The sequence below is a fragment of the Bidens hawaiensis genome, unplaced genomic scaffold (assembly GCF_021521415.1).
Source record: "Bidens hawaiensis isolate Kalapana, Puna unplaced genomic scaffold, B.hawaiensis_p1.1 tig00022384_1, whole genome shotgun sequence".
Taxonomy (NCBI): Eukaryota; Viridiplantae; Streptophyta; class Magnoliopsida; order Asterales; family Asteraceae; genus Bidens; species Bidens hawaiensis.
In genome coordinates, this window is record NW_027493492.1 from 206,720 (window position 1) to 230,692 (window position 23,973).

The following is a 23,973-nucleotide window of genomic DNA, read 5'->3' on the forward strand; positions in this document are numbered from 1 at the left end:
GCCCGAACACACAATGAACACAACCATTCTTTTATATGTATTACACAATACATAAACACATAAACATAAACACAATACATAAGCACAATCCATAAACACATATATCAAAACACCCGAATTATAATCTTCGGGATTTTACGCGCCGACCCCGACCCTGAACACTACGGTAGGAGAAGCGGGTCAAGATTCCACGTTCTACGGAAGGCCAACCGGGCTTGACCGGCGAAAGTAACAACAACACGGACGGAAATTCTCCGAAACCGGATTCAGAGACTCAATCCAAGTGGGACTCCGATTAAACAATTGAACCGAATAACGAACACCAAAACCATTTTACGGCGGTGGTGGCGTCGGTGGCGGCGGTGTCGGTCGGTGTTGGTGATGGTGATGTGTGCGTCGGTGGTGGTGATGGAGATGGCGTCGGTGATGGTGTTGGTTATGGCGTCGGTGATGGTGTTGGTGATGGGTGATGGTGATGGTGATGGTGTGGTGTATATATATAGATAAAGTGGGGAAAATGTTGGTGATGGTGTTGGGTAAGGAACGAAGGAAGGAAAGAGGGAGGAAGGAGAGGTGGAGAAGGCGGAAATAGTATGGAGGAAGGAAGAAGAAGATAATACCCGGTGGTCGGACTGTCATTTTTCCCAGCAAGCTAGTTTTTTCAAGCTTTTAAAAAAAATAACATACAGAGGGGCACAGATGTGACCGGCCAAATTTATATTTGTAAAAAGTCTAAAATACCCTCCAACTCAACGACCTTTAACGGAAATATTTAACGGATGGGCACAGACTGACCCGCCCAAATTTCACAGTGGTCCACAGTTCGCAAATTCTTTTTCAGTGGTTATTCCATCTCGCGACGTTCTTTTTCAGGGAGTCAAATAGCAGATTTCTCTAAAAATAATAATAATAAAATATATTAGATTGGTGAAAGGACAAAAATGCCCCTCAGTTGACAATGAAAACTAACAGAGTTAACAATTTGGACGAAATTGGCAACAAATGATAAACCTCAAGGGTTCGGTTGCAAAAAATAAACTATTTGGACGAAAGTCGCATAATTGACTAAACCTCAGGGACGATTTTGGTACTTTACTATTTTTTTAAATCCATGATTTGGATAAATATTATGGATTTTATTAAATACTTCAATAATAATTAATTGTGAAGGGGTCAACTTGCAAAATTTCGGCCACTATCTATAAGATTTATATATACCAGTTTATGAAACATGAGTTGGGCCTGGTTGGTTGGCTTGGAATGTTTTGTTTAGACACATTCATTCATCTCGGTATTGGCCTGGGTTCGAATCCCACCTAGAACTTATATTTAATTTCATAGGAAAAAGGAATCTACCGGTTCAACTGTCGGTTGACCGGGTCTGGTCGGACCGCAAACCGCATAACCCGGCCGAACTTATATTTAATTTCATAGGAAAAAGGAATCTACCGGTTCAACTGTCGGTTGACCGGGTCTGGTCGGACCGCAAACCGCATAACCCGGCCGAGTATTTAGAAAACGGGCTATTCATGTGAACCGGACCGGAAATAGTAGCGGGCCCCGGTCGAACCGGTCGGTCCGATCTGGGTTTCAAAACATTGCCTTTTAATATGTTCTGTTTCTCATGTTTGAGAAACTACATGTTTTACCGTGTTTAAAAGTATGTGAAACTACATGTTTTACCGTGTTTAAAAGTATGTGAAATTATAGTATTTGAATGATTGAATCCATCAATTCATCATGAAAAACTTAAACTAGAAGAAATTCAATGGCTTAAACACATTCTTTTCTCTATGAAAGCTATGAGAAACCAAATTTCACCTTTTATGATGAAATTAAGGAAATGTTTTGCACACTTTGGGTTATTTGCGAAAGCAAGTGTCTACCCGCTGGTCCCTGCGGACACAATGAAAAGCACCAGCACGATTCAATTGTAGTTCAATGACATGTAGGCTTTATATGCCCCTTTCCCTCTATAACAAGCATTCAGTCGATCATATTTGATCAGATATATCAAAACTTATGTTAGTTAAAAACGCATAAAAGTCACCAAATAAAACCTAATTAATTAGACTTTAAAAACAACTAATAAACCTGACCAAACAAAACTGTTGGAAAAAACATATGAAATGCTTAAATAAGTGGGTAGCTTTAAGGCGTTTCCATTAGTGATCCTTATCAAACTCTTTGAATTGTGCATTGGTGCTAAAAACCTGTGCAGAAATGAATGATAATCAGGACATTTATAATGGGCTAACAGCCATGGCCCCTCAGCCCAAATGGGTGTTGGAACACTTGGGCATTTTGGGTTAGTGGGTGGGGCGGAGATGATCATTTAATTAATTCCCATGGGGTGTTGGAACATTGCCCGGGTGGGCATTTTGGTCTACTGAGAGGGGTGGAGATGATCATTTAATTAATTCCCGTGGTCATGAAATCATTACACATTTACACCTCAACATACTTTTTTTAAAGTCATTTTCTCCTTTATTTAATTTTCATGTGAAACCTTTTACACACTTTAGTAAATGTGATTAGCAAACCGCTACTGCTTACGTGCCTACGTGGCAATCGTGTGAAAAGAAGTTTTTCATTTTTTTAATGAAACATCACATGCCCTTAGAGAACCAAGTTAAAAGCATTTTCCCAACCAGCCATTTAGTTTAGCCATGGCAATTTCTGAAATTACCAAAAAAAAAAAACTGAACATAACTCGAAATTAATCATGTTTTGGGTTGGCATATCTAACTTGTTTAGAAACGTGTCATTTTCGGGCTGATCTATTTAATCCATATAGTTCAACATATTGACTTAGAGTTGGGCATAAAATTCGGTTTCGGACCCGACCCGGCCAGGTTCTAGCCGGTTTCACCTCTACCCGGTCCTGACCCGATCAATACCCGGCAAAATCAACCAAAACCCGACCATACCCGGAAGAGGTTATATCCGCCGTATTACGGAGGGCTGTTTTCATTTTTCGTTTAATATTTATATATTTTTTGAATTTAATTTTATTTATTATAAAAACATTAATAATATAATTAGGGATTTAATGATACAAGGGTCTTGTATAGTGACACGGCCCGAACATGCTTTGGGCCGGCCCGGTGTATACGGGGATAACATTGCCGTTTCTATAGAAATAGAAACAAAGGTCATATTCGTGTTATTCAATTTAACCCGTAACCGTCTATCTACACGATTAACATCTGCGATTCTAATTGAGCGATAGTTTTATTTTTCATCTACCACACTCTTTTTACACCAGATTAGAAACCCTTCCGCCGTAAATTCTTTCCGATGGAACTCACGGCGGCGTAGACGTCATTCCACCGGAGATCATCACCAAACTCCATCAAATTACCCTCAACCGCCATCACCTCATCTGCCATTCCGACGTTACCAATTCTTTCTATTCACTCCCACTCGATCAAAATCTCCAAAACCCTAAGAAGCTTAACCTTCATTTGCCTCATGCATTCTTTTTCCATGGTTCTTGCAACGGCCTTGTGTTGTGTTCTACTTCTTCTGCTCACTTCCTTAACGCCCATTCGCTCGTTGTCTTCAACCCGACAACCAAAGAACTCGTACAATTACCCGAATGCGGCTTTGACAAAATAATTAACATGTTAGAATGTGACGTCATGTATGCATTCGGTTATGATGCACGTACTGATGATTACAAAGTTGTTACATTCTGTTACATTCATAATAATATAGACGTGTACATCTATAGCCTTAGGAGTAAACGCTGGACGAGGCCGGTTGTCGTTAACTGTCCTTGTGATCATTCGCATCCTCATTCTAACGGGAAGACTTCGCCGGTTGTTTTCGTTAATGGGATTATTCACTGGATTGCTTATAAAGGCCCTTATTGTGCACCGGTAATTGTTGGTTTTAGTTTATCCGATGAAACGTTTACTGAAGTGCCGTCTCCTAAAGGTGTTGATATCGTGCGCACGAGTGATTGCGCGCTTGTTGTTGTGGGTGAAAAGCTTGGTGTGTTTTTGAATGATGAGGTGTGGTTGATGAGTGAGTATGGGGTAAGGGAGTCTTGGTTCAAGATTTCGATTTGTGGTTTTGATGAGATTCCGATGGTTGATCCGGTGATTTTAGATGAGGATGGCAAGATTGTGTTGGTTAGTGGCGGTCTAGTGCGGATATATGATGTTGAGGAAAAATGTTTTTGTAAAAGTATTGATGTTTCTGGGAATGTTGAAGGCTTGAAGGTCAAAGGCGCTTATGTGGAAAGCCTTGTTTCGCCAAAATTCATATAGAAATCAACAAGTTATAGTTCGGGTTTGTGCATTTTACAAGTTGTCCGAGTTGCATATCTTGATCATGTGATGATTGTCAGTAATTTTTGGTATTGCTCTTAATATGTTGCCTTAGAATATTTTAGATTGCTAGTAGCAATAGTTTCGATTATGTTTCTTGAATCTTGAATATGAATCCTTTATGATGTTATGTTGAAATTTGTACATTGTGTTGACAAGATTGTGTATGTTTTGATTTTTTCAAACCTATATATGAAACTAGCTGGCAGGCTTATGTTGAATGTTTATAATTAACTAGCCTACCAATTTACGCTTTCTGTTACGACTCATAATCAGGAACCGGGCTCATCAACAGTCAAACCGGTTTTGGAAAATATGAGAGCCCGTTCCACAAGGATAATCAAACCTCCGGCCCGTTATGAAGATTAAAAAGTTTTAAAAGATTTGGATTTATCTTCTTCAATATTTATCAAGAATCCAATTTCTTGATCTACAAGTTATTTTTATTTTAGCTAATGAATTTGTTTCCTATTCCGATTATGTTTCTTACTTTAAATATTAATTCTTGTTACCTTTAAATACCGTTAAGAACTTTTCAATAATAAGTGAATCTTATTTGGTCTCTCTTCTTCTCTCTCGTGTTCTTGGAAATTAACGGTTGTCTCGAATAAACCGTATCACTATCTGTGTGTTGTTGATGAAGTTTAAAACTTGTATGCAGCAGTAATAAGACCTGTTTAACTGTATTACAATTATCTAGTGAGGGACAAAAGTTCCACCCTAAAAATGTTTGTATTTCAGCTATGGTTCTAATGGCCTTTTTTGTGCAGTCAGTTACAAATGATGGTGGCATTGTTTAAAAAAAAGACTGATAGAGGTGGCAAAGCGGGTGGTTTGGATCAAGTATGGTACGCGATGGGTTGGATAGATTGGGTTAGATTTGAAATGGACATGCTGAATTTAGTTAGCTTTTTCAAACGGGTCAATCAAGTCCCAAGCCAATTGAATAAACGAACAAAGAAATATACCGAACTTCACTTATTATTATATCAAGGAAACTAACTCAAAACCTTAATACAATAAACTTTGAAAGATAATAGTGGTGGGTGATATCTAACCCTTACTTGCCAACTATTTTCATTTATGTCCAACTATTTGACATAAATGTCCAACCACCAAATTTATGGCCAACTACATTAATTATGGCCAACTGCATAAGTTAATGCCAACTACCATATAGTCTCTTAATCCCATTCACCATAATGAGACACTTAGGCCCGGACTCGACATGTTCGACTCGGTTAATTACCAATAGTCAATAGTTCAGAGTGTGGAGCGGTTGGCCCGTTTAGGGTATCCTTTTTTTTTATCGTCGGTCACTTTAAAATAGATATTTTGAACTATGGCTCATAGGTGTGAACTCGTTGCTTATGTCTGAACTTAAAGGTTCATACTTTCTCATTTTTGCTTGTCTTCTTGGGTTTGAATTTTGAAATTGGTTTTTCTTAGATTTAAGTTTTCTTTTCCGACTCGTAAATTTGGGTTCGAGTTGTTTTAGGTGTTAGAAGTTTTTCAGGCATCCATGGAAACAAAAGAGTAGCACTTGAGCAACTTACAGATAGAACAGAAGTTACAAGGCTGTGTTATAACATTTTGGCCCCAAGTTAATAAACTACATACGGTCTGCTAATAATTTGATTTTTTGTGAATAATTTTAGTTTGTTTCTCACGACTCTCTTTTTAAATTGAATGATCTTTAACAAAGTTTGATGATTTATTTTAAACTAGTGGCTCTTCCGTGCTACGCGGCGTGAATCCCGTTAGTATTGGTTCGTTTTATTATGATACCAACCCTTCTTGTAGCAACTGAAAGAAAAAACAATAAATAAGTAAAGTCATCATGCTAAAAATAAAATATCAACACATATGTTTTATCAATTGAAAATCATGAAAACATATATTAGTAGTGGTTCTGAAATATCGATACCGGTACCGATGTTAAGTCGGAATCGGTTTGATTTGTCAAGTTACCAGCATGGTACTGACACATGTATAGTTTAGGATACAAAAATACTCTATTTTATATACATTTCTATATTTATATACATATCTATATCGCATAGCACGAAAAAAAGTTAAAACACAATTACATATTCAAGTTTTTAAAAAGTTAACGAACACAAGTTATTGTAAATATATATATATATATATCTATATTAAACGTGTTAAAGCGTACATAACGAAAGTTGGTATCAGTTCCAATTAGAGTTAATGGCCATTTTCGTCCCTGTGGTTTGCTACTTTCGCCACTTCAGTCCAAAATTTTTAATTTTGTCAATTTAGTCCTCATAGTTTTAAATTTTAGCCAATTACGTCCCATCCGTCTAACGGCATCCAGCTATGCCGTTAGTCTAAGGGTATTTTTGTCTTTCTCCTTTTAATTTTGAGTTAATGGTCATTTTAGTCCTTGTGGTTTGATATCTTTGCCAATTCAGTCCAAAGTTTGAAAATTTATCAATTTAATGTTCAGTTTAATTCAGTTTTTTTTATTTTTTATGTTTTTTGTTTATAACCCTAAAGAGCATAATTCAAGCCCAAAACCATCGAGCAACCTCAAATACTGGTATGCATTTACTCTGTTGACAACAGTAATCATACCCCCCCCCCCCTTATATTTAGTTTCTAGACATTTCCTAAAATCTTCTCCATGGTGGAATTCAATGGTAAAGTGGTCAAGGTAATTCCCTGAAATCGAATTATACACAAAAAACTAAAAATTGTTTTGTTGATTAATGTATAATAGTTGATTACGACCCAGATTTTCGTTATGATATGTTAATCTCTAAACCCTAAATATTATGCATTCATCAAAGAAACGATTTTTAGTTTTTTCCGTACAATTCGGTTTCACGGAATTGCTTTGACCACTTTACCATTGAATTCCACCATGGGGGAGAGTTTAGGAACCGTCTAGAAACTAAATACGAGAGGAGGGGGTATGATTACTGCTGTCGACAGAGTAAATGCAGACTTGTTTTGGGCTTGGATAATGCTCTCTAGGGTTATAGAAAAAACTGACTTAAATTGACAAAATTTCAAACTTTGGACTGACTTGGCAAAAGTATCAAACCACAGGGACGAAAATGACCAATAACTCAAAATAAAAAGGAGAAAGACAAAAAATACCCTTAAACTAACGGCATAGCTGGATGCCGTTAGACGGATAGGATGTAATTGGCTAATATTTAAAACTATGAGGACTAAATTGACAAAAAAACAAATTTTGGACTGAAGTGACGAAAGTAGCAAACCACAGGGACGAAAATGGCCATTAACTCTTCCAATTATATTGATATCAGTATCAATATTGTTCGATCGTTTTCGGCTCGTTTGTCACATACCGACGCTTGTATAGATTACGATACCAAAAAATTATTTATTTTGAATATTACTCTATTTTCAACAAAATTTATGTCTGACTGTCGAGAAATAATTAAGCATGACTGCGCATTAAGTTTTTTATATGCCAAAACATCTTATTAGATATAAAGTTGATTGACATGACAAGAGAGGGAAGCAAAAAAATTAATGAAGTGAGATACAAAATAAAAAAAAATAAAGAGCGGTAACTTTAGCTATCACTTATTAGATTCATACATTAAACACCTAAACTTAAAAACATATTAATAGGATACGGAACCAAATAAAACAAATAAACGAAGTACGTAACATCTCACTGAAAAGGAAGGCTTGTGATGTCCTAGCTTTCAACAAGCAGCCAATTACGTTAAGGGGATTGATTGAAGATGTTAAGGAGCTCTATTTTGTATAGATGCGTAACTAGTCTAGGCTTAAATCTATTTCTTGTGAGGAATGGTAAAGGAATTGAGTTTGACATGTAGTTGAGTTGTTTCTTTGTTTTGTGGTGTATTTTGGGCGTTGCTCGGTTAGTTATTTGTTAATCTTTTTTTACAAAATATATGTATTTAGTTGGTCGTTAAAAAAAATAAAAATGCTAGCAAATTAGAGTAACAAGTAATAAGAATATTGGATTCAAAAAGGTGAAACAAGACCAAAACATTATAAAACCAAATACATCAAAACATATTCAAACTAACATTACAAAAGATCCTAGAAACACTATATCAAGTTTCAATACTTGCACTTGAACTCTTGTTGAATTTTGGCGACACAAGGCTTTCAACACATATACCTCTAACACTAAACTTGCTAGTATTCACACGATCGTACAAACACAAACGTCCTTCTTCAATGCCACATACCACCATTTGACCATCGGCTACAACCAAAAACTTCCCATTCTCATAAAAAACCTCGAGTCGAACCATCAGACTCGCATCGATCCCCCCAAGTACAACCTTCGTCCAAGATTCCGCCACCCCATACTCCATCATCAACCAAACATCACCTTCCACGAAAACCGCAAGCTTTTCCCCAAAAACAAGTTTAAGCCCATTCTTAACCCCAACATCCGCGTCATTACAAGCCTTTGGCAATGCCACTTCACTAAGCCTCTCATCCGCTAAACTAAACGCAACAATCACTCGCAAATCTTCATCCGAATCCTTAATAGCAATCCAATGGAGATTCCCATTAACAAACACACCCGAATAACTCTTGCCATAACTATGATCATACCTAAAACGACACACACGCCTCCATGTATCCGTCTTAAGACTATAAACATGCACAAAGATATTCTCAACATCATTAACCTCCTCATCATTATTATAAAACGAGACAGTAACAACCTTGTAATCATCACTAACCGAATCATAACCGAACCCATACACAATATCAATCTCCCTCAACTCATCCACAATATCAAAACCCGATTCGGGTACTTCCAAAAACACATTCGTAGTAGGGTTTAACACAACAAGTCTATGCCCACCGTCCACGTCATGACCCGACACCAAAACCAACCCATTGCAAGAACCAAGATATGTAAACATATCCACATGAGGCTTGAATGTAAAACTAAGTTCATTTGGTGTTAACACAACTTCTTCAAGATAATTAAATGGGAGAGTATACAGTGACTTATCATTATCATACTCTAGAATGAAATGTTTGCGGTTCAAAGTAGTTTGATGTGTTTTGATGAACCCGGGTTGCAAAAGTAGAGAATTGAAACCCTTTGAAACGCACCTGAACCGGCCGAGTGATTTGGCGGGTAGACGGTATAGAATCTCAGTGATGATCTCTGTTGGAATGTTTCTGCTTCTTGATGCCATTGTTGGACTTGAAATGAATTTGGGAGTGTGGAAGTTGAAGAGATAGTGAGTGTGTATATATAGATATATAACTTAATTGTTGGGTGGTAACTAGATGGTTTTAAGTTTTCTGACAAAGTTATGTTGTAATGATATTACGAGTATATGTTAATGTTTTAAATGGTATTAATTAGTTGATTAAACATGTATTTATGACAAATAAGGAGTAATTTTTTTTCTGGTTATAGGTTACTAGACCGTTTAGCCAGTAATTTGATTTTATAAATTAATATTAAAATACATATGCTATTACTTTTTAGTCAATGACTTTATGATAGAATTGTAGTTTTAGTGGACACTAGATGATGATGAGAGACCAGACGAGTAGATGCGGTTTACTAGTTAGATTCTTGAACTAAACGAGTTTTTATGATCTCACCGCACTATCGTGTATTCGAGCGAGTGTTCACGGGCGTTGATCTTAGGTGATGTTTTTTCTCATATTAGAAAACAAGTGTATTCCGATGTGATGAATTTAGTCAGTAGCCCATTTAGGTAGTAACTTAATTGTTTTAAGTTTCCTGACAAAGTTAAGTTGTAATGATTATTATATTAAATGTTTTAAATGGTATTAATTAGTTTTATTAAACATATATAACAAATAAGATGCGATAACTTTTTTTCTTGTAATAGGTTACTAGACCGTTTAGCATTCATGTCATAGTTAAGTTTTATTAATTTGTTTGTCGAAAAAACTTTTTTAGTCACTAATTTGATTTTATAAAATTTATATTTAAATTCGTATATTATTACAATTATATTACAAAAATAATAAAATTCTCCAAAGAGGCCTAAATATTGGATCGTTGATTTTTTTAGAGATGCCAACTCCTAACTCTACACTAATATTTATCATATAAGAGCATTCACGTCCCATTATATTTTCCCTATAATTTAGTTAAAAAACACCATTTCATAAATTTATCTATCATTTTTTAAAATTCTTTCACATTCTATTCCCTATTCATATCCATAAATTAATTATTTATTATTTTTTTCTCTTTTGTCTTATTATATAATAAATAGTGATTGGTAGATATGTGATATATTATATGGTATGAATCAAAAATGAGTCTCTATATTTAGGGATTTACTTTAGTTGTCATATAACTCATCCATATAATAGGGAATGGATTGGAGATGTGATTTTGATGGTTTTCTTAAAATTTATCTTAAATTATATGGGTTTGACAACTTTAGAGAATGAGTTGAGAATGCTCCAATAGAATCGTTAATCAGTTTGAAAGTGACATCTTTATTATACCTTAACATAGTAGGACTACAAGCTATATAGTATTGGGTCAGTTAATATTTTTATTTAACCTCTTGTTTTGTTTCTCTAATCTTATAGATGTATAGACTCAGTTTCATGTGCACTAGTTTTAGATTATCCAATTAAATTGGTCGAGAACAAAGCTAAAAATAAACTAATCAATTTTTTACTTAATGATACAAAAAATTCTAATGACAATAGCAATAACGGAAAGCTGATTAATGGTGAAAATTTATGACACAAACTTTTCATAATTTTGGTTGTTTTTAATAGAAAAAAATATACACTCTTAGGCCATGTGTAGTAGAAAGACTATAAAATAGGACGATTTTTGACATGTGATGCACAATCAACAAATGATTTTTTTTGTTTTGTTTTATGGGTGTAATGGTGTTGTGTGTGTGTGTGTATATATCACACACATACTATCATAATAATAATAAAGCAACAAACTAAACAGGTGACAAAAATCAACCCCCCCCAAACACATTTCACTCATTTGTACACTAAGGAGGCGGTGTCCCCTTCCGTTTGTCGCCCCAAATCCCCATTTGTCGCCCATTTTCTCGCTCATTACACTTAGCTTTATAATTTGTTAAAAAGGTCATACAAATTAAGATGAGAAATATATATATATATATATTTTCCGCTCCGATCAGTTACACCCACAATTATAATTTATCCACTAACGAGTTGAGTTCTTTTAAATTAAATGAATCAAGAACAAGCTTGTCGATTTTGATATGCTCGTTTACACCTAATAAATGATTAATTATTTGGTTATAAAAACTATACCTATGTAAAATAAATAAGTTAATTAATTAATAACTTTTTGAAAAGAATTATAATTAAAAGTGATAAGAAAGACAAAAGAAAAAATATAAAATAATTATTAAAATCAAAATTACATAGTTTGTCCTTTCTTTATACGGGCAAAATGATCGTTTAGAAAAATACTAGCATAAAAAATTAACATCAGCTAGTAGAAATGACAAAAGTATGATAACTTTTCAAATAAAAGACGTTTATGTAATTACCTTAGTTAAATGAAATGAGATTGCGTTTTGGGTAGACCTAAGTGACGAAAAGTGTAATCTACTTTAAATTCTACATAACCATTTTTTCGTAAGTTTACTTATAGTTCAAAAATTATGGAAAAAGACAGAGTTGAGAGAACTCTAAATGACTAAATCATGGTTACTAAGGCGAACAAAGAAGCAACAACTAGAGTACTTTAAAGAAATACAAATAACTACCGATGACGCAAAGCCACAAAAAGCCCACATTATGAGTACAGGTCTGGTCGCACAACTTAGGTAGATCCCTTGCATGCGTTAGTCTAAAGTGTATCCTTCAATTTAGGGATGAGCATGGTACCGGACCGGTACCGACCGGTCCCGATTCCAAAAATCCTGATCCCGAAAATCCCTAATTCTTGGTACCGGTCCCGGTATCGAAATATTCGGTTCGATACCGGTACCGGAGGTAAAAAATCGGGAAATACCGGTACCGTACCGGTACCGGTACCGATCCTGAAACTTAAAACTTTGGTACCGATTCAGTACTGACGGTACCAAATCGGTACCGGTACCAATCGGTACCGGTCCCGATTTTGCTCATCCCTACTTCAATTAGAAGTATTAAGAGCATTCTCAACCCATTCCTCATCTCTATCTCTATAATTACACTAAAAACACTACATTTCTCTCTCATGTTTAATTAAATAATATTTTTTATACCTTTATCATTACAGTTTTCTCTTTCCTCTATTCACAACCGTTTTCTCTTTTCTCTACTCACAACCAATCCAACAAATATTAAAAAATAAATAAGGAAACAATGTTTCCCCAAATTTACAAAAAAAAACACTACATTTCTCTCTCCACCATATAATTTACACTCACAATCACTCATAACCTCACCCTATAATTTGCAAACTTTTCTTACATAATTATAGGGAATGAGATGAAAATGCTCGAAGTGAATCCATTTTTGAGATACTAAACTCGAGTTATTTGAGTTTGTCGCTGAGACTCATTTGACACTTACAATCTGTTACCACTACCAACATTTATCACTAAAAAACACAAGTACATCATGACCCATTCTTTAATTATCAACTTTCATTAACCATGTGAATTTAAAGTAAATTCTAAGAAAAAAATCCCAAAATAACCACTTTATAGGAAAAAAAATTTAAAGTTTGTCCCTCCTAATTAAAGTTTTCAGTTTTGGCCCTTACATGTCTTATCGCTAGGCTATGTGTTAGGAAATACCGTCGATGAGTTAGTAAACCAATCGGATAACGACATGTTAATGTTAATGTTAATGTTATTAAGTATTAATAAAATGGTTGACGACGCGTTATTAATAAACTATGCCACGTGTTTGTATGATTTGGTTACTTCCAACACCGGCCACGTTGTCGAAGACGAGACAGAAGTACTACAATCAATATTCATTCGTCCACACTCCGTTACTTTCAACTCCAAATCCAAATCCAAATCATACCACACCACTGATATCTCCGCACTGATATGGCGGCTTTTAACCTCCATATCTTCTTCCTCCTTATTATTATTATTATTTCCATCTTCTGTACCTCTCCGATTCAAGCTGATGATGAAGAAGTTGCAGTTGGATCCCAGGCTTTCCAACTCCAGTTCGATCAACTCACTTCCAAGATCCAATCACTCGGTTTTCTTTCTTTTCTTTTCTTTTCTTTTTATTAATTAATTACCACTAGATACAACCAATTTCTTATAAATAATAAATCCTGTTAGCTTGTAACTTGTGGCGTACGTTACTTTCTTAACCCTAGGTTCCGTATTCAGATTTCGATACAATTATTAGTCATTATTTTCTAGTTATAATGTTAACTCTAACTTAGTTAACGCGAAACCTAATGACTCTAGAGCTTGTGTTACTTAAATTGTTGAAATGTTAACGGATTCGATCTGTTTTAAAGTAATTTGATAACGCGTTTTATTTCATAGAATCGCTTGTTGACGAGAAGAATCACGAGTTGAAAACCAAGGACGAGGCGATTGCTCAGAAAGAGAAGGCGATTGCAGAGAAAGAGAAGACGATTGTAGAGAAATCGGATAGTATTGCTTCATTGAAACACGAGGTAGCTTCGCTTGAGGTAATGATTTGCTACAGAAGGAAATGAATATGAATTGTTTTGGTATGTTAACGGTTAAGCGAGAACTAATTTTTTTTTATTTTGTTTAACAGGCTAAATCGTCCTTAGATGCTAATGAACAGGTTAAAAAGGCGCATGCACACGTTCATGAATTGGAGAAGCAGGTTTGGATGATATTTCAATCTAATTAAACATGTTAAGATGGTTTTTTTATTAAGAAAGCATGAAATTTTTACAGGTGGAGAAACTCCAAATGGAGATACAAGTTAAGAATGACTTAAGGGAGGCTTTGGAAACTCGCACGAAAGATTTGGAGAAGAAAATGGTTGATCTGAACTCGAAGCTTAACGATGTAAGTTGTTTCGTGTTCAAGCTTTAATGAGATCTGCATTAATGTTCATTACTTATGTGGATATTATCTGAAAGCCAATGCATAATCTTGTTACACTTGAGTTTTTACTCAACTTTATGAAGAATATAAAGTAAGAATGTTTGGACGATCTGTGGTTTTAATATGAACAAAATTTTGTTAATTTGTGCGGATAAGAAGGTTGAACTCATATTCTGTTACAATTATAAACCATACGAGCTAAAGGGGAACTATTATGCTGCCCTATAGGCTAGTTTATAGCATTTAATGCGAATTTAGTATCAAGAATCTATGTCCTTTTGTTAGGAATTACTAATTACTTTTAATATTGTTTCCTGAAACGTCTTGTGATGATCTTCTTGCCAAACCATCTTTTCTGTTAATGTTCCTTTTTAGTCCTGAATTTTTGTTTTTGTTTGTGACTAACACATATATATCTTTGTTTTGTTATTATATCTTTTGTTTCAGCTTCAACAAGTTGTTGATGAACAGAAGACGAAACTTCACAAAACACAGCGTGCTCTTAAAATTGCGGAGGTTTGTCCACAACAGTGATGTTTGATATATTGATAAGAATATGAAAACGTGCAATGTAGTCAACCTGAAACTTAGCTAATCATATGCAGGAGGAACTTAAAAAGGCTAAATTTGAATCAACGTCGAAAATTAAAGAACTGACTGAGGTATAACCTGAAACTTCGCTATTTCTCAATGCCATTAGCTCTTTCAAATGTTCATTTTTCTTTACTCTGTTGTGTAAACAGATTTGAGTAATTATACTTGCATTGTTGAAACCTTATTCTGTGTTCTGTAAACTGTATTTAGGTTCATGGTGCATGGTTGCCACCTTGGCTCGCAGCTCATTTGGTTGGTTTTCAGGTAGTTATTTTTAGTGTGCTACTTGTGCTCAAAAGAATCGGGTTGACTATATTGTTGTCTTGCAGTCTCATGTGAACAGCCACTGGAAAGAACATGGAAAACCTGCTTTTGAGTCACTTAAGCAAAAGGTAATATTTGTATATGCAGCAAGCATTATTGCAACCATTTGTTAAAACCTGTTACACTCATTTTGGTTAGATTGTTCACTTTTTTTTGTCTTTATGAGAAGACATGTAAAGGTTTAATAATTTTGGTGCAGACTTTTGAGAAAAAGGCACAAGTTGAAAAATGGGCGGAACCTCATGTGCAGACAATCAAAACTGTAAGTGACTTTCTGACTTTTGATTAATTTTTAAATATTGTTTGTATATATGATCACTTTATATTAGCTTTTATTTTGTATTTCTAAATTTACACAGAAATGGATCCCAGCTGCTAAAGAACGATGGGTGTTGGTAGTTACTACCATTGAACCGCAACTACAATCACTAACCGAAAAGACAAAAGAAGTTTATATTCAAACCAAGGATACCGTGACTCCACACGTGATCAAAATCAAGGAAATTGTCGACCCTCACTTTCAGGTATGTTAAAAATCAACACGATTATATCTACGTTGCTTAATTGTGTACATATAATATATGTTTGTGTACATGTAATATATGTTTGCTTAATGTGTTTTTATTAGAAAATTTCTTGATGACAGACTGTGAAGAAGGTATCCGGGCCATACATTGACCATATTGCTACTGCAACAAAACCTCATCTTGATAAATCTCGGGAAACAGTGGCACCTTACACAAAGGAGGCAGTTATAGCTTATGGGAAGTTTCTTGAATCAGCTACTAAATACCATCATCAGGTATAGAATACAACCTCAAAGGGTGTGGTATTTTGTTTGTCCACATGCCTTTTACAAGTTTATCTACATATATTGCATACTATGCGTTGTGTATAACTGTATTTTAAGGCATACCTTTTGTCTTCATTAAGTGCTACATAAGCTTCTTATTATTGTTTTAATCTTGTCCAATATCTGTACTACTCAAGGTTCAAGGCGTCATTGAAGAATCACTGAAAAAACATGAAATTAGCAGTGCTGTTGCAACTAAGGAGTTAGTTTGGTTTACTGTATGTCTCTCTCTCTATGTACATATGTGTGTGTGTGTGGATTTGAAAAAACGGTGAAAGTTGGAATGACTGTATATTTGTTGCAGGCTTCTGCCTTGTTGGTGTTGCCTGTACTAATCCTGTTCAAAATATTGTCAGCAATCCTTTTGTAAGTCCATATGCTACTTTAATCTCTCCATTGAACACTAATGGAATGAAGAACTTGCATTTAATATCTTTGACTCAAGAATATAAATCGCTTTTCAATTCTCTTGAAATGCAGTAAAAAGGCTAAAAGGCCAACTCGTCAGCCTAACCAACCGCGCCGCAAAGCCAAACGTGCACATCCAGACAAGTGATAATACATGGAAGATCGATGCTTTTCGTTTGAACCTGAATTTAAGGTATGAGCTCCTAAACTTGAAACCAATTCCACGTTGTGGCAGATAGCAAATTTGTTTTACGGCACATATTATTGTCAAATCTGCAGATAAAAGTGATAGTTTCTACACGTGGAGATTATGGGTCTGTAAAGGCTGCTGTTGTATGTTTTGTACTTTGTAATGCATATAAAAGACCAGAAAGGAAGAATAGCGTGTATAAGAGGGGTGTGTATCATAGTCGTCGTGGATGGTGTTAGTAACTTATTATTTTGCTTTAAATTTGGTTTTAGGTGATTTATTGAAACCTATTGTTATGACCTTTTCTAAAGCTACAGGGTTTTTCCGATTATCGTAGAGGGCACCCTCCTACTCAGATCCTCGATTCAAGTTCAAGTTAAGAAGCAATCTATAAAGAGGTCGAACTTAACTGCGAACAAAAACTCATTTCAATCTTGAAATTCCCCAGATCAATGGTTCGCTTGTTCGCTTAATTGTTATTCTTGTAATATGCAATTCTGCCTTTTGGTTGTCAACACCTTCATATAGCTGTTCAAACAGTACGGACCTTGTTGGAAAAGAAAAGATAGCTTGAAAGTGAGTTGTTTATAAAGAATAGTCGAGCGTGAGCTAAGGTAAGCTTGCTTAACCTTACTCGGTGGTTCTGGCTCATTCAAGTTCATTTTGAATTTTAATGTTCATAATTTGCGACTGAATTTCAGTTTATAAATAAGCACCATCTTGGTGGTTTACTGGTTTACTGGTCTTTGGTTTGCTTATCGACCGCCACATCAATAGTTGTCAACCTTTTCTTGGTAGTTCTTGAACTGAAGTTTAACCATCATCAATAGTTGTCATGCTTCTATTGGTTGTTTATCTAAGGTTTTGGAAAAAAATAACACCAATTGAGAGTAAGAGAACGAATGAAAGGCAAAGAACCCAAATATTTATAATTTACTAGTAGTATACCCACTAGTAGTATACCCGCGTGATGCCGCGGGGATGACAATATGTTTGAACAAGTTTTTAGTAGTTACAACCTTTTAAATATATGGAAGCAAACGATTTTTTATTTAAAAAAAAGGAATGTTTTTTTTATAATGACATAAAACCCATTTGACATACACCCCGTTATAACTCGAACGCGTGTTGACCTAATCGTTGGCTAGCTTCGTTATGGTACTAACACTAAATGTAGGTCCTTAAATATGGATCAAACTGTTGGATTTAATGGTCGGTTCGGGTCAAGTCAACGCGGCCGACCCGATGTGACCCGGAATGGGTTGCACCGAGGGTAACGAAATGCAAGCCCACTTAAATGTTAACTGAGCCCGACACAATAATTAACATGATAAGATGGTGGATTAGGCTAGACGTGCACAAAATAACCGGTTCCGGAACCGAACCGGTGGAACCGACCCGGAACCGGTTCTAACCCATACCCGGAACCGGTTCCTGACCGGGTATAGGATTTCTCCTCGGAGCCGGTTCCGGAACCGGAACCGACCCGGAACCCGTGGAAAAAACCCGGAGGAACCGGTCAAAAACCCGAAAAAACCCGGAGGAACCGGTCAAAACCCTACCCGGAACTGGTCAAAACCCGGTCAAATACCCGACTATACCCGGAACCGGTTCCGGAACCGAACATGGTTTGACTTTTGTTGACCATACCCGGAACCGGTTCCTACCCGGTTCCGGGTTTTTTAAATACCCGATTTGTGCACGTCTAGATTAGGCTTCTTGATCTTTGGGCTTGAAGCCCAATGGGTTTATATTTGGTTAAACCCTATATCATTTACCATATATAGTATACTCTATATACTTAATGATATAACCTAATAAAAAAAAACCCTAGCCTCCACTTTCATATTTTCCGGCGTCGTTTTCCGGCCACCGAAAACCACCGCCAGCCACCAAACACCACCAACTGTCCATCACTAGCCGGAACTACGATCATCACCCTATACAAGCTTCCGGCGTTGTCTAGAACTCCACCGCAAGCTTCAAATCGTTTTTCCGGCGACACTTGGAGATTCCGGCGTACCCCGTTTTTCCGGCAAACTACATTCCGGCGAATAGAGGTTACGTTTGGGTGGTGTTGTTGCTGTCCACCTTGCTGCCGAGTTTTGCCGTCGCCGTTTGCTGTCCAGCCGCTGCTTCCGCCGCTGTCAGCCGCTGCTTCCGCCGCCGTTGAACTCGCCGGAGCTGCTGTTGGGTTTTGTTGTGTCATCGTCTAGCTTCCTTTTCGTTAGTTCGCGGTGTGTCGTCCCGGTTTGTGTATAACCGAGGTATATCGACTATCTTTTCTATGGTTTATTATTTATGTTTAATCGTACTCGTATAATAGTTGTAATCGGATCCAAGTTTTGGGTTTTCGGTTTTGGTTCGTTCATATCGTATAATCGTTCCGCTGCGTTTTATATTAATAACTATCGAAACGAAATAATTACTAAAACGGTTAAAAAGGTTTATCCGTTTTCGTTCTGAACCACCGTTGAAACCCAACAGTGGTATCAGAGCCGCGGTTACAACGTACGAGTCGATCCCGGTTCGTTAAAATCGAATCTACATCTTAAACTTTAAATTGTTTAAAGTTTATAGATCTAGATTTAATTTCGGGTGATTTTGAGTTAGTCAAAGTTTTGTTTATTTTATTTGACCAAGTCAAAACGACCCAAAATTCGTTTAATTTGAATATGTAAATCCGGCCCCGACCTATGTGTTTGTTTGGTTGTGTTTGTTGATTGAGCTTGTTTTGGCCATATGGTTGGTTCAAAAGTTGTAAAAAAGTTATTATTTAATTTTCGGTTTTCTCTGGCCATAAAGATGGTTCAAATTTGTAATAGGACATATTATGTTAGTTTATAAATTTGTAATTAAGAAGACGCGAAGATAACCGAGGACAAGCTCGAGGACCTTTTGGAGTTAGTGGGAGTTCGGACAAGACGACGGGATGCACGGAGAAGTCCATCCTTGTGGTTGTTTCTGTTGTGAACCCCTTGACCCGATCGGTCTCCCTTATTGGCTCTAGCGAGATCGATCAACTTTTGGCCATAAGGATTTACATATATTTGTTATTTGCTATTTGTGGTTGCTTGGTTTGTTTATAATAGGATTATAATATCACCAACCTAATACCAAATAAATTTGAAAATAAACATTTTATTAACCAATTATGTTTTGCAAATTAAAAATGTTTTGATTTCCAAAACTAATAAGTTATTTTCTATTAACATAAAATTGGTTAGTCATATCGCGACAAACTTAGTTTTTAATAGGTTATCTAAAACTAAGTGTACTGAGAGATGAAAGAGTTCATCTATTTGTCCCGATAATAAATACAGTAAAATTTGACTTTTACTATATTTGGTAATTTTAAAATTTATCCCAATTTAAAACCAATAGTTTATGTCAATCCTACTACAAGTCACACTTGAGTCATACTGCGAAATTTCGAGTGTTTGGAGCTACAACACCGCACTTGTTTTCTAGCCTATCCAGTCAAGGTGAAAGCGTTTCGTTGACACATCCGGCCCTTTCACACGTCACGGTACTAGGATAACTATTACTTTACTCTCATGTTACGTGCTAAAGCTGTCTAGAGACTTAAAGTTGGCAAAGATGAGGCTAAACGTATCTATACAGACAATCGTTGTCTCTATAGGCCTCATAACCGAGAGTTGTGCTCTATTCACAATTGGCAATCGTTGTCAGTCTGCCTAACCACTTATTAATGTTGTGTGCTACAGCTGCCTTTAATAACTGGAAGCCGGATTCTCATACTCCTAATTAATTAATGTTATTGGGTTATTAATAATAGGACTACAACTTCGAAAATACTAATTAAATTTACTTTTGCTTAATTAATCAGATGTCGTCAAACGAATACTCACCTTACGCCCTTAAGACTATCCTTGAGAAGGATAAACTGAACGGTACCAACTTCATCGAATGGCACTGCAACTTGAGACTTGTTCTGACCATGGCAAAGCGCCTGTATGTTCTCGATGGACCAGTTCCAACCGAGCCTGAAAACAACACAGCCGCTGCACGAAAAGTTCTTGACAAGCATAAGGATGACTCGGCTGAGATCTCCTGTATTATGCTAGCCACCATGACTTCTGAGCTTGCTAAAGGCTTGGAAGACTTTGGTGCCTATGAGATGCTTGAGCAACTCAAAGGCATGTTCCAGAAACAAGCCCGTCAAGAACGTTTCGACACCATGAAACAACTCATCAGTTGCAAGGGGCACATCGATCAGCTCAAGAAACTTGATTATCCCATGCGCGATGAGATGGCATCGGATTTTATTCTCAACTCTCTCCCCAACTCATACGACCAGTTCGTAATGAATTTCAACATGAATGGTTGAGTGAAGACAGTGCCGGAGCTTCATAACATGCTCAAGAAGGCTGAGATGAACATTCCTTCTAGGACCAATCAAGTTCTGATGATTCGATCTGCTAGTGTCAAAAAGCCAAAACCAAAGAATCGGGGTTTTAAGGAAAAAGGCAAGAAGAAAGTTACTGTTGCTGCCAATGTTGCCACCAACACTAACAAGGTAGTTGCAAAGAAAAAGCCGCCGCCCTTTGAGGAGCGCAAGTGCTACAAATGCAACCAAATGGGGCACTGGATGAGAAACTTCCCCGAGTACCTTGCTGAGATCAAGAAGAGAGAGCCAATGGTGAAGGCTCTTCTGGAGATATTTCCATATACGTTATTGAACTTTTCACTGTCTCTAGCAACACATGGGTATTTGATACCGGATGTGGTTACCACATCGTTAATGTCTTGCAGGAGCCTGAGAAGTGGAGGAAACTGAATAAAGGCAGCATGGAACTCATCGTTGGAGATGGGAAGAGCGTACCGGTTCTGGCAACTGGAGTATTTAATTTTACTTGTCCATCTGGCCTAGTTTTTCCTTTAAATAATTGTTTGTATGCTCTTGGCTTGACCAGAAACATCATTTCAGTTTCGTTGTTATTTGAACAAGGATTTAAGTATGTTCTTAATGGCATGGCTATTTCTGCTTACTTAAATGATATCTTTCATTTTGAGGCTAAACCTCGAAATGGTATTTATGAGATTGATGTTCAACCTGACAATAACGTATATCATCTTTCAAAACGTATCACGACTAGCATCAATGATACTTTTCTATGGCATTGCCGAAACAAGGCAAGAGTTAAAAGACTCCAATCCGAAGGGATTCTTGAATCCACAGGACCGGACTCTTTCAACAATTGTGAGTCTTGCTTAGCTGGTAAACTCGCCAAAGACTCCTTCACTAATAAAAGTGAACAAGCAAGTGATCTGTTAGGACTCATACATACTGATGTATGTGGACCTTTCAGAACCATGACTAGAAACCATGAAAGTTACTTCGTTTCTTTTATCGACGATTATAGTCGATACGCCTATGTGTATCTTATGAAACACAAGCACGAAACTTTTGAAAAGTTCAAAGAGTTTCAAAGCGAAGTGGAAAAACAACTTAATAAAACCATTAAGATACTTCGATCAGATCGAGGTGGAGAGTATCTCAGCACAGAGTTCATCACTCATCTAAAAGAGCATGGAATTGTTTCACAGCTCACTCCACCTGGCACACCCCAACTTAATGGCGTGAGCGAGAGGAGAAATCGAACTTTGCTAAACATGGTTCGATCAATGATGTGTAGAACTAACTTGCCTCACTCCATTTGGGGTTACGCCCTTATGACCGCCGCCCGCATTGTCAATCTAGCTCCAACTAAGAAGATAGACAAAACTCCATATGAGATATGGCATACGGGAAAGAAACCCAAATTGTCTTATCTTAGAGTATGGGGATGTGATGCTTACATCACAAGTGAGTCTGATGACAAACTTGATCCCCGCGGCGAAAAAGTTATTTTCGTCGGATACTATTACAAGAGCGGTTATTACTTCTTTCATCCTGATACAAATACGATTTATGTCAGAAGGAAAGGCTACTTCCTTGAAGAAGAATTTCTTAGTCAAGGAACTAGAAGTAACATTGTCGATCTTGAAGAAATTCAAGAACCACAACCAACTGCTGAGGAAGTTGGAGAGTCTGATCAACAAGTTGTTGTTGCTGACACATCAGACGTGAACACAAGCGTTCTCAGAAGTAGTAGGACTCCCGTACCAAATTCTAGATACTTATGTCATATAGATGGTCCCGAAGTCTTATTACTAGCCGAGTCTGGGGACAAGCCTACTAACTACAAATCTGCTATCTTGGATCCGGAATCCAAGAAATGGCAAGATGCCATGAACGCCGAGATGCAATCCATGCATGATAACCAAGTTTGGAACTTGGTTGAGCTACCCCCCGATATTCGGGCAGTAGGGAGCAAATGGATTTTCAAGATAAAAACCGACATGCATGGAAATGTGCAAACCTATAAGGCACGGCTAGTCGCGAAAGGTTTTACTCAAACTCAAGGTGTTGACTATGATGAAACCTTTTCGCCCATTGCTATGACTAAGTCAGTTAGGATATTGCTTGCCATTGCTGCATACTATGACTATGAGATATGGCAAATGGATGTCAAAACCGCTTTTCTTAATGGGCATCTTTCTGAAGATGTCTATATGGTTCAGCCTGAAGGTTTTGTCGATCCAAAATATCCTAATAGGGTTTGCAAATTGAACAAGTCCATTTATGGGCTTAAGCAAGCATCTCGAAGCTGGAATCTTCACTTTGATAAGAAAATCAAAGAGTTTGGTTTTGTCAAAAATGAAGATGAGCCTTGTGTTTACAGAAAGGCTAGTGGGAGCACTATATCATTCCTCATCTTGTATGTGGATGATATACTGATCATTGGGAACAACATTCCTAGGCTTAAGGAAGTTAAGCACTGGTTGGAATCTTGTTTTGCGATGAAAGATCTTGGAGAAGCCGCATATATTCTGGGAATAAAGATCTATAGAGATAGATCTAAGCGGATTCTAGGGCTTAGTCAAAGTACTTACATAGACAAAGTGATGGCACGCTTCTCAATGGAAAACTCCAAGAAAGGAGCTGTTCCAATGACTAAAGGAACCGTGTTGAGCAAATCGCAATCTCCGGCAACGGACATTGAATCTAAACGTATGCAAGCAATTCCATATGCTTCTGCGGTTGGCTCTATCATGTATGCTATGTTGTGCACTAGACCTGACGTCTCGTATGCCTTGAGCATGACCAGTCGTTTTCAACAGAGTCCTGGAATTGCCCATTGGACTGCTGTGAAG

At 36.8% G+C, this 23,973-nt stretch overlaps 3 protein-coding genes across 3 annotated transcripts in view; 2 read left to right on the top strand and 1 right to left on the bottom strand.

Annotated features, from left to right (window-relative positions):
* Positions 1 to 17,038, top strand: part of LOC143565530 (uncharacterized) — a 78,315-nt gene extending 61,277 nt beyond the window's left edge. Inside the window, exons 2-16 of the mRNA XM_077052483.1 lie at positions 13,378 to 13,544; positions 13,844 to 13,992; positions 14,085 to 14,156; positions 14,231 to 14,344; positions 14,831 to 14,899; positions 14,989 to 15,045; positions 15,188 to 15,241; positions 15,307 to 15,369; positions 15,501 to 15,563; positions 15,661 to 15,825; positions 15,948 to 16,103; positions 16,292 to 16,372; positions 16,459 to 16,520; positions 16,635 to 16,755; positions 16,842 to 17,038. Of these exons, the coding sequence (XP_076908598.1) occupies positions 13,385 to 13,544; positions 13,844 to 13,992; positions 14,085 to 14,156; positions 14,231 to 14,344; positions 14,831 to 14,899; positions 14,989 to 15,045; positions 15,188 to 15,241; positions 15,307 to 15,369; positions 15,501 to 15,563; positions 15,661 to 15,825; positions 15,948 to 16,103; positions 16,292 to 16,372; positions 16,459 to 16,520; positions 16,635 to 16,710 (1,341 nt within the window). The 5' untranslated portion in view covers positions 13,378 to 13,384 and the 3' untranslated portion in view covers positions 16,711 to 16,755; positions 16,842 to 17,038. The remainder of the gene's footprint in view (positions 1 to 13,377; positions 13,545 to 13,843; positions 13,993 to 14,084; positions 14,157 to 14,230; positions 14,345 to 14,830; positions 14,900 to 14,988; positions 15,046 to 15,187; positions 15,242 to 15,306; positions 15,370 to 15,500; positions 15,564 to 15,660; positions 15,826 to 15,947; positions 16,104 to 16,291; positions 16,373 to 16,458; positions 16,521 to 16,634; positions 16,756 to 16,841) is intronic.
* On the top strand, positions 415 to 4,437 carry LOC143565534 (F-box/kelch-repeat protein At3g06240-like). The gene is made up of 2 exons (XM_077052489.1): positions 415 to 484; positions 3,322 to 4,437. Exons 1-2 carry the CDS (start codon positions 415 to 417, stop codon positions 4,275 to 4,277), a joined length of 1,026 nt encoding a protein of 341 aa, XP_076908604.1. The 3' UTR covers positions 4,278 to 4,437.
* LOC143565521 (F-box/kelch-repeat protein At3g06240-like) lies at positions 8,269 to 9,839 on the bottom strand. The gene has a single exon (XM_077052476.1). It carries the CDS (start codon positions 9,533 to 9,535, stop codon positions 8,423 to 8,425), a length of 1,113 nt encoding a protein of 370 aa, XP_076908591.1. The 5' UTR covers positions 9,536 to 9,839; the 3' UTR covers positions 8,269 to 8,422.
* Positions 17,039 to 23,973: the final 6,935 nt, after the last annotated feature.

Bases quoted from the DNA above. Each gene is read 5' to 3' on its own strand.
- LOC143565521 (XM_077052476.1), bottom strand. From the start codon at position 9,535: ATGGCATCAAGAAGCAGAAACATTCCAACAGAGATCATCACTGAGATT.
- LOC143565534 (XM_077052489.1), top strand. From the start codon at position 415: ATGGCGTCGGTGATGGTGTTGGTTATGGCGTCGGTGATGGTGTTGGTG. The intron at 485-3,321 runs GTGTGGTGTATA...ACGGCGGCGTAG, and splicing joins GGGTGATGGTGATGGTGATG to ACGTCATTCCACCGGAGATC.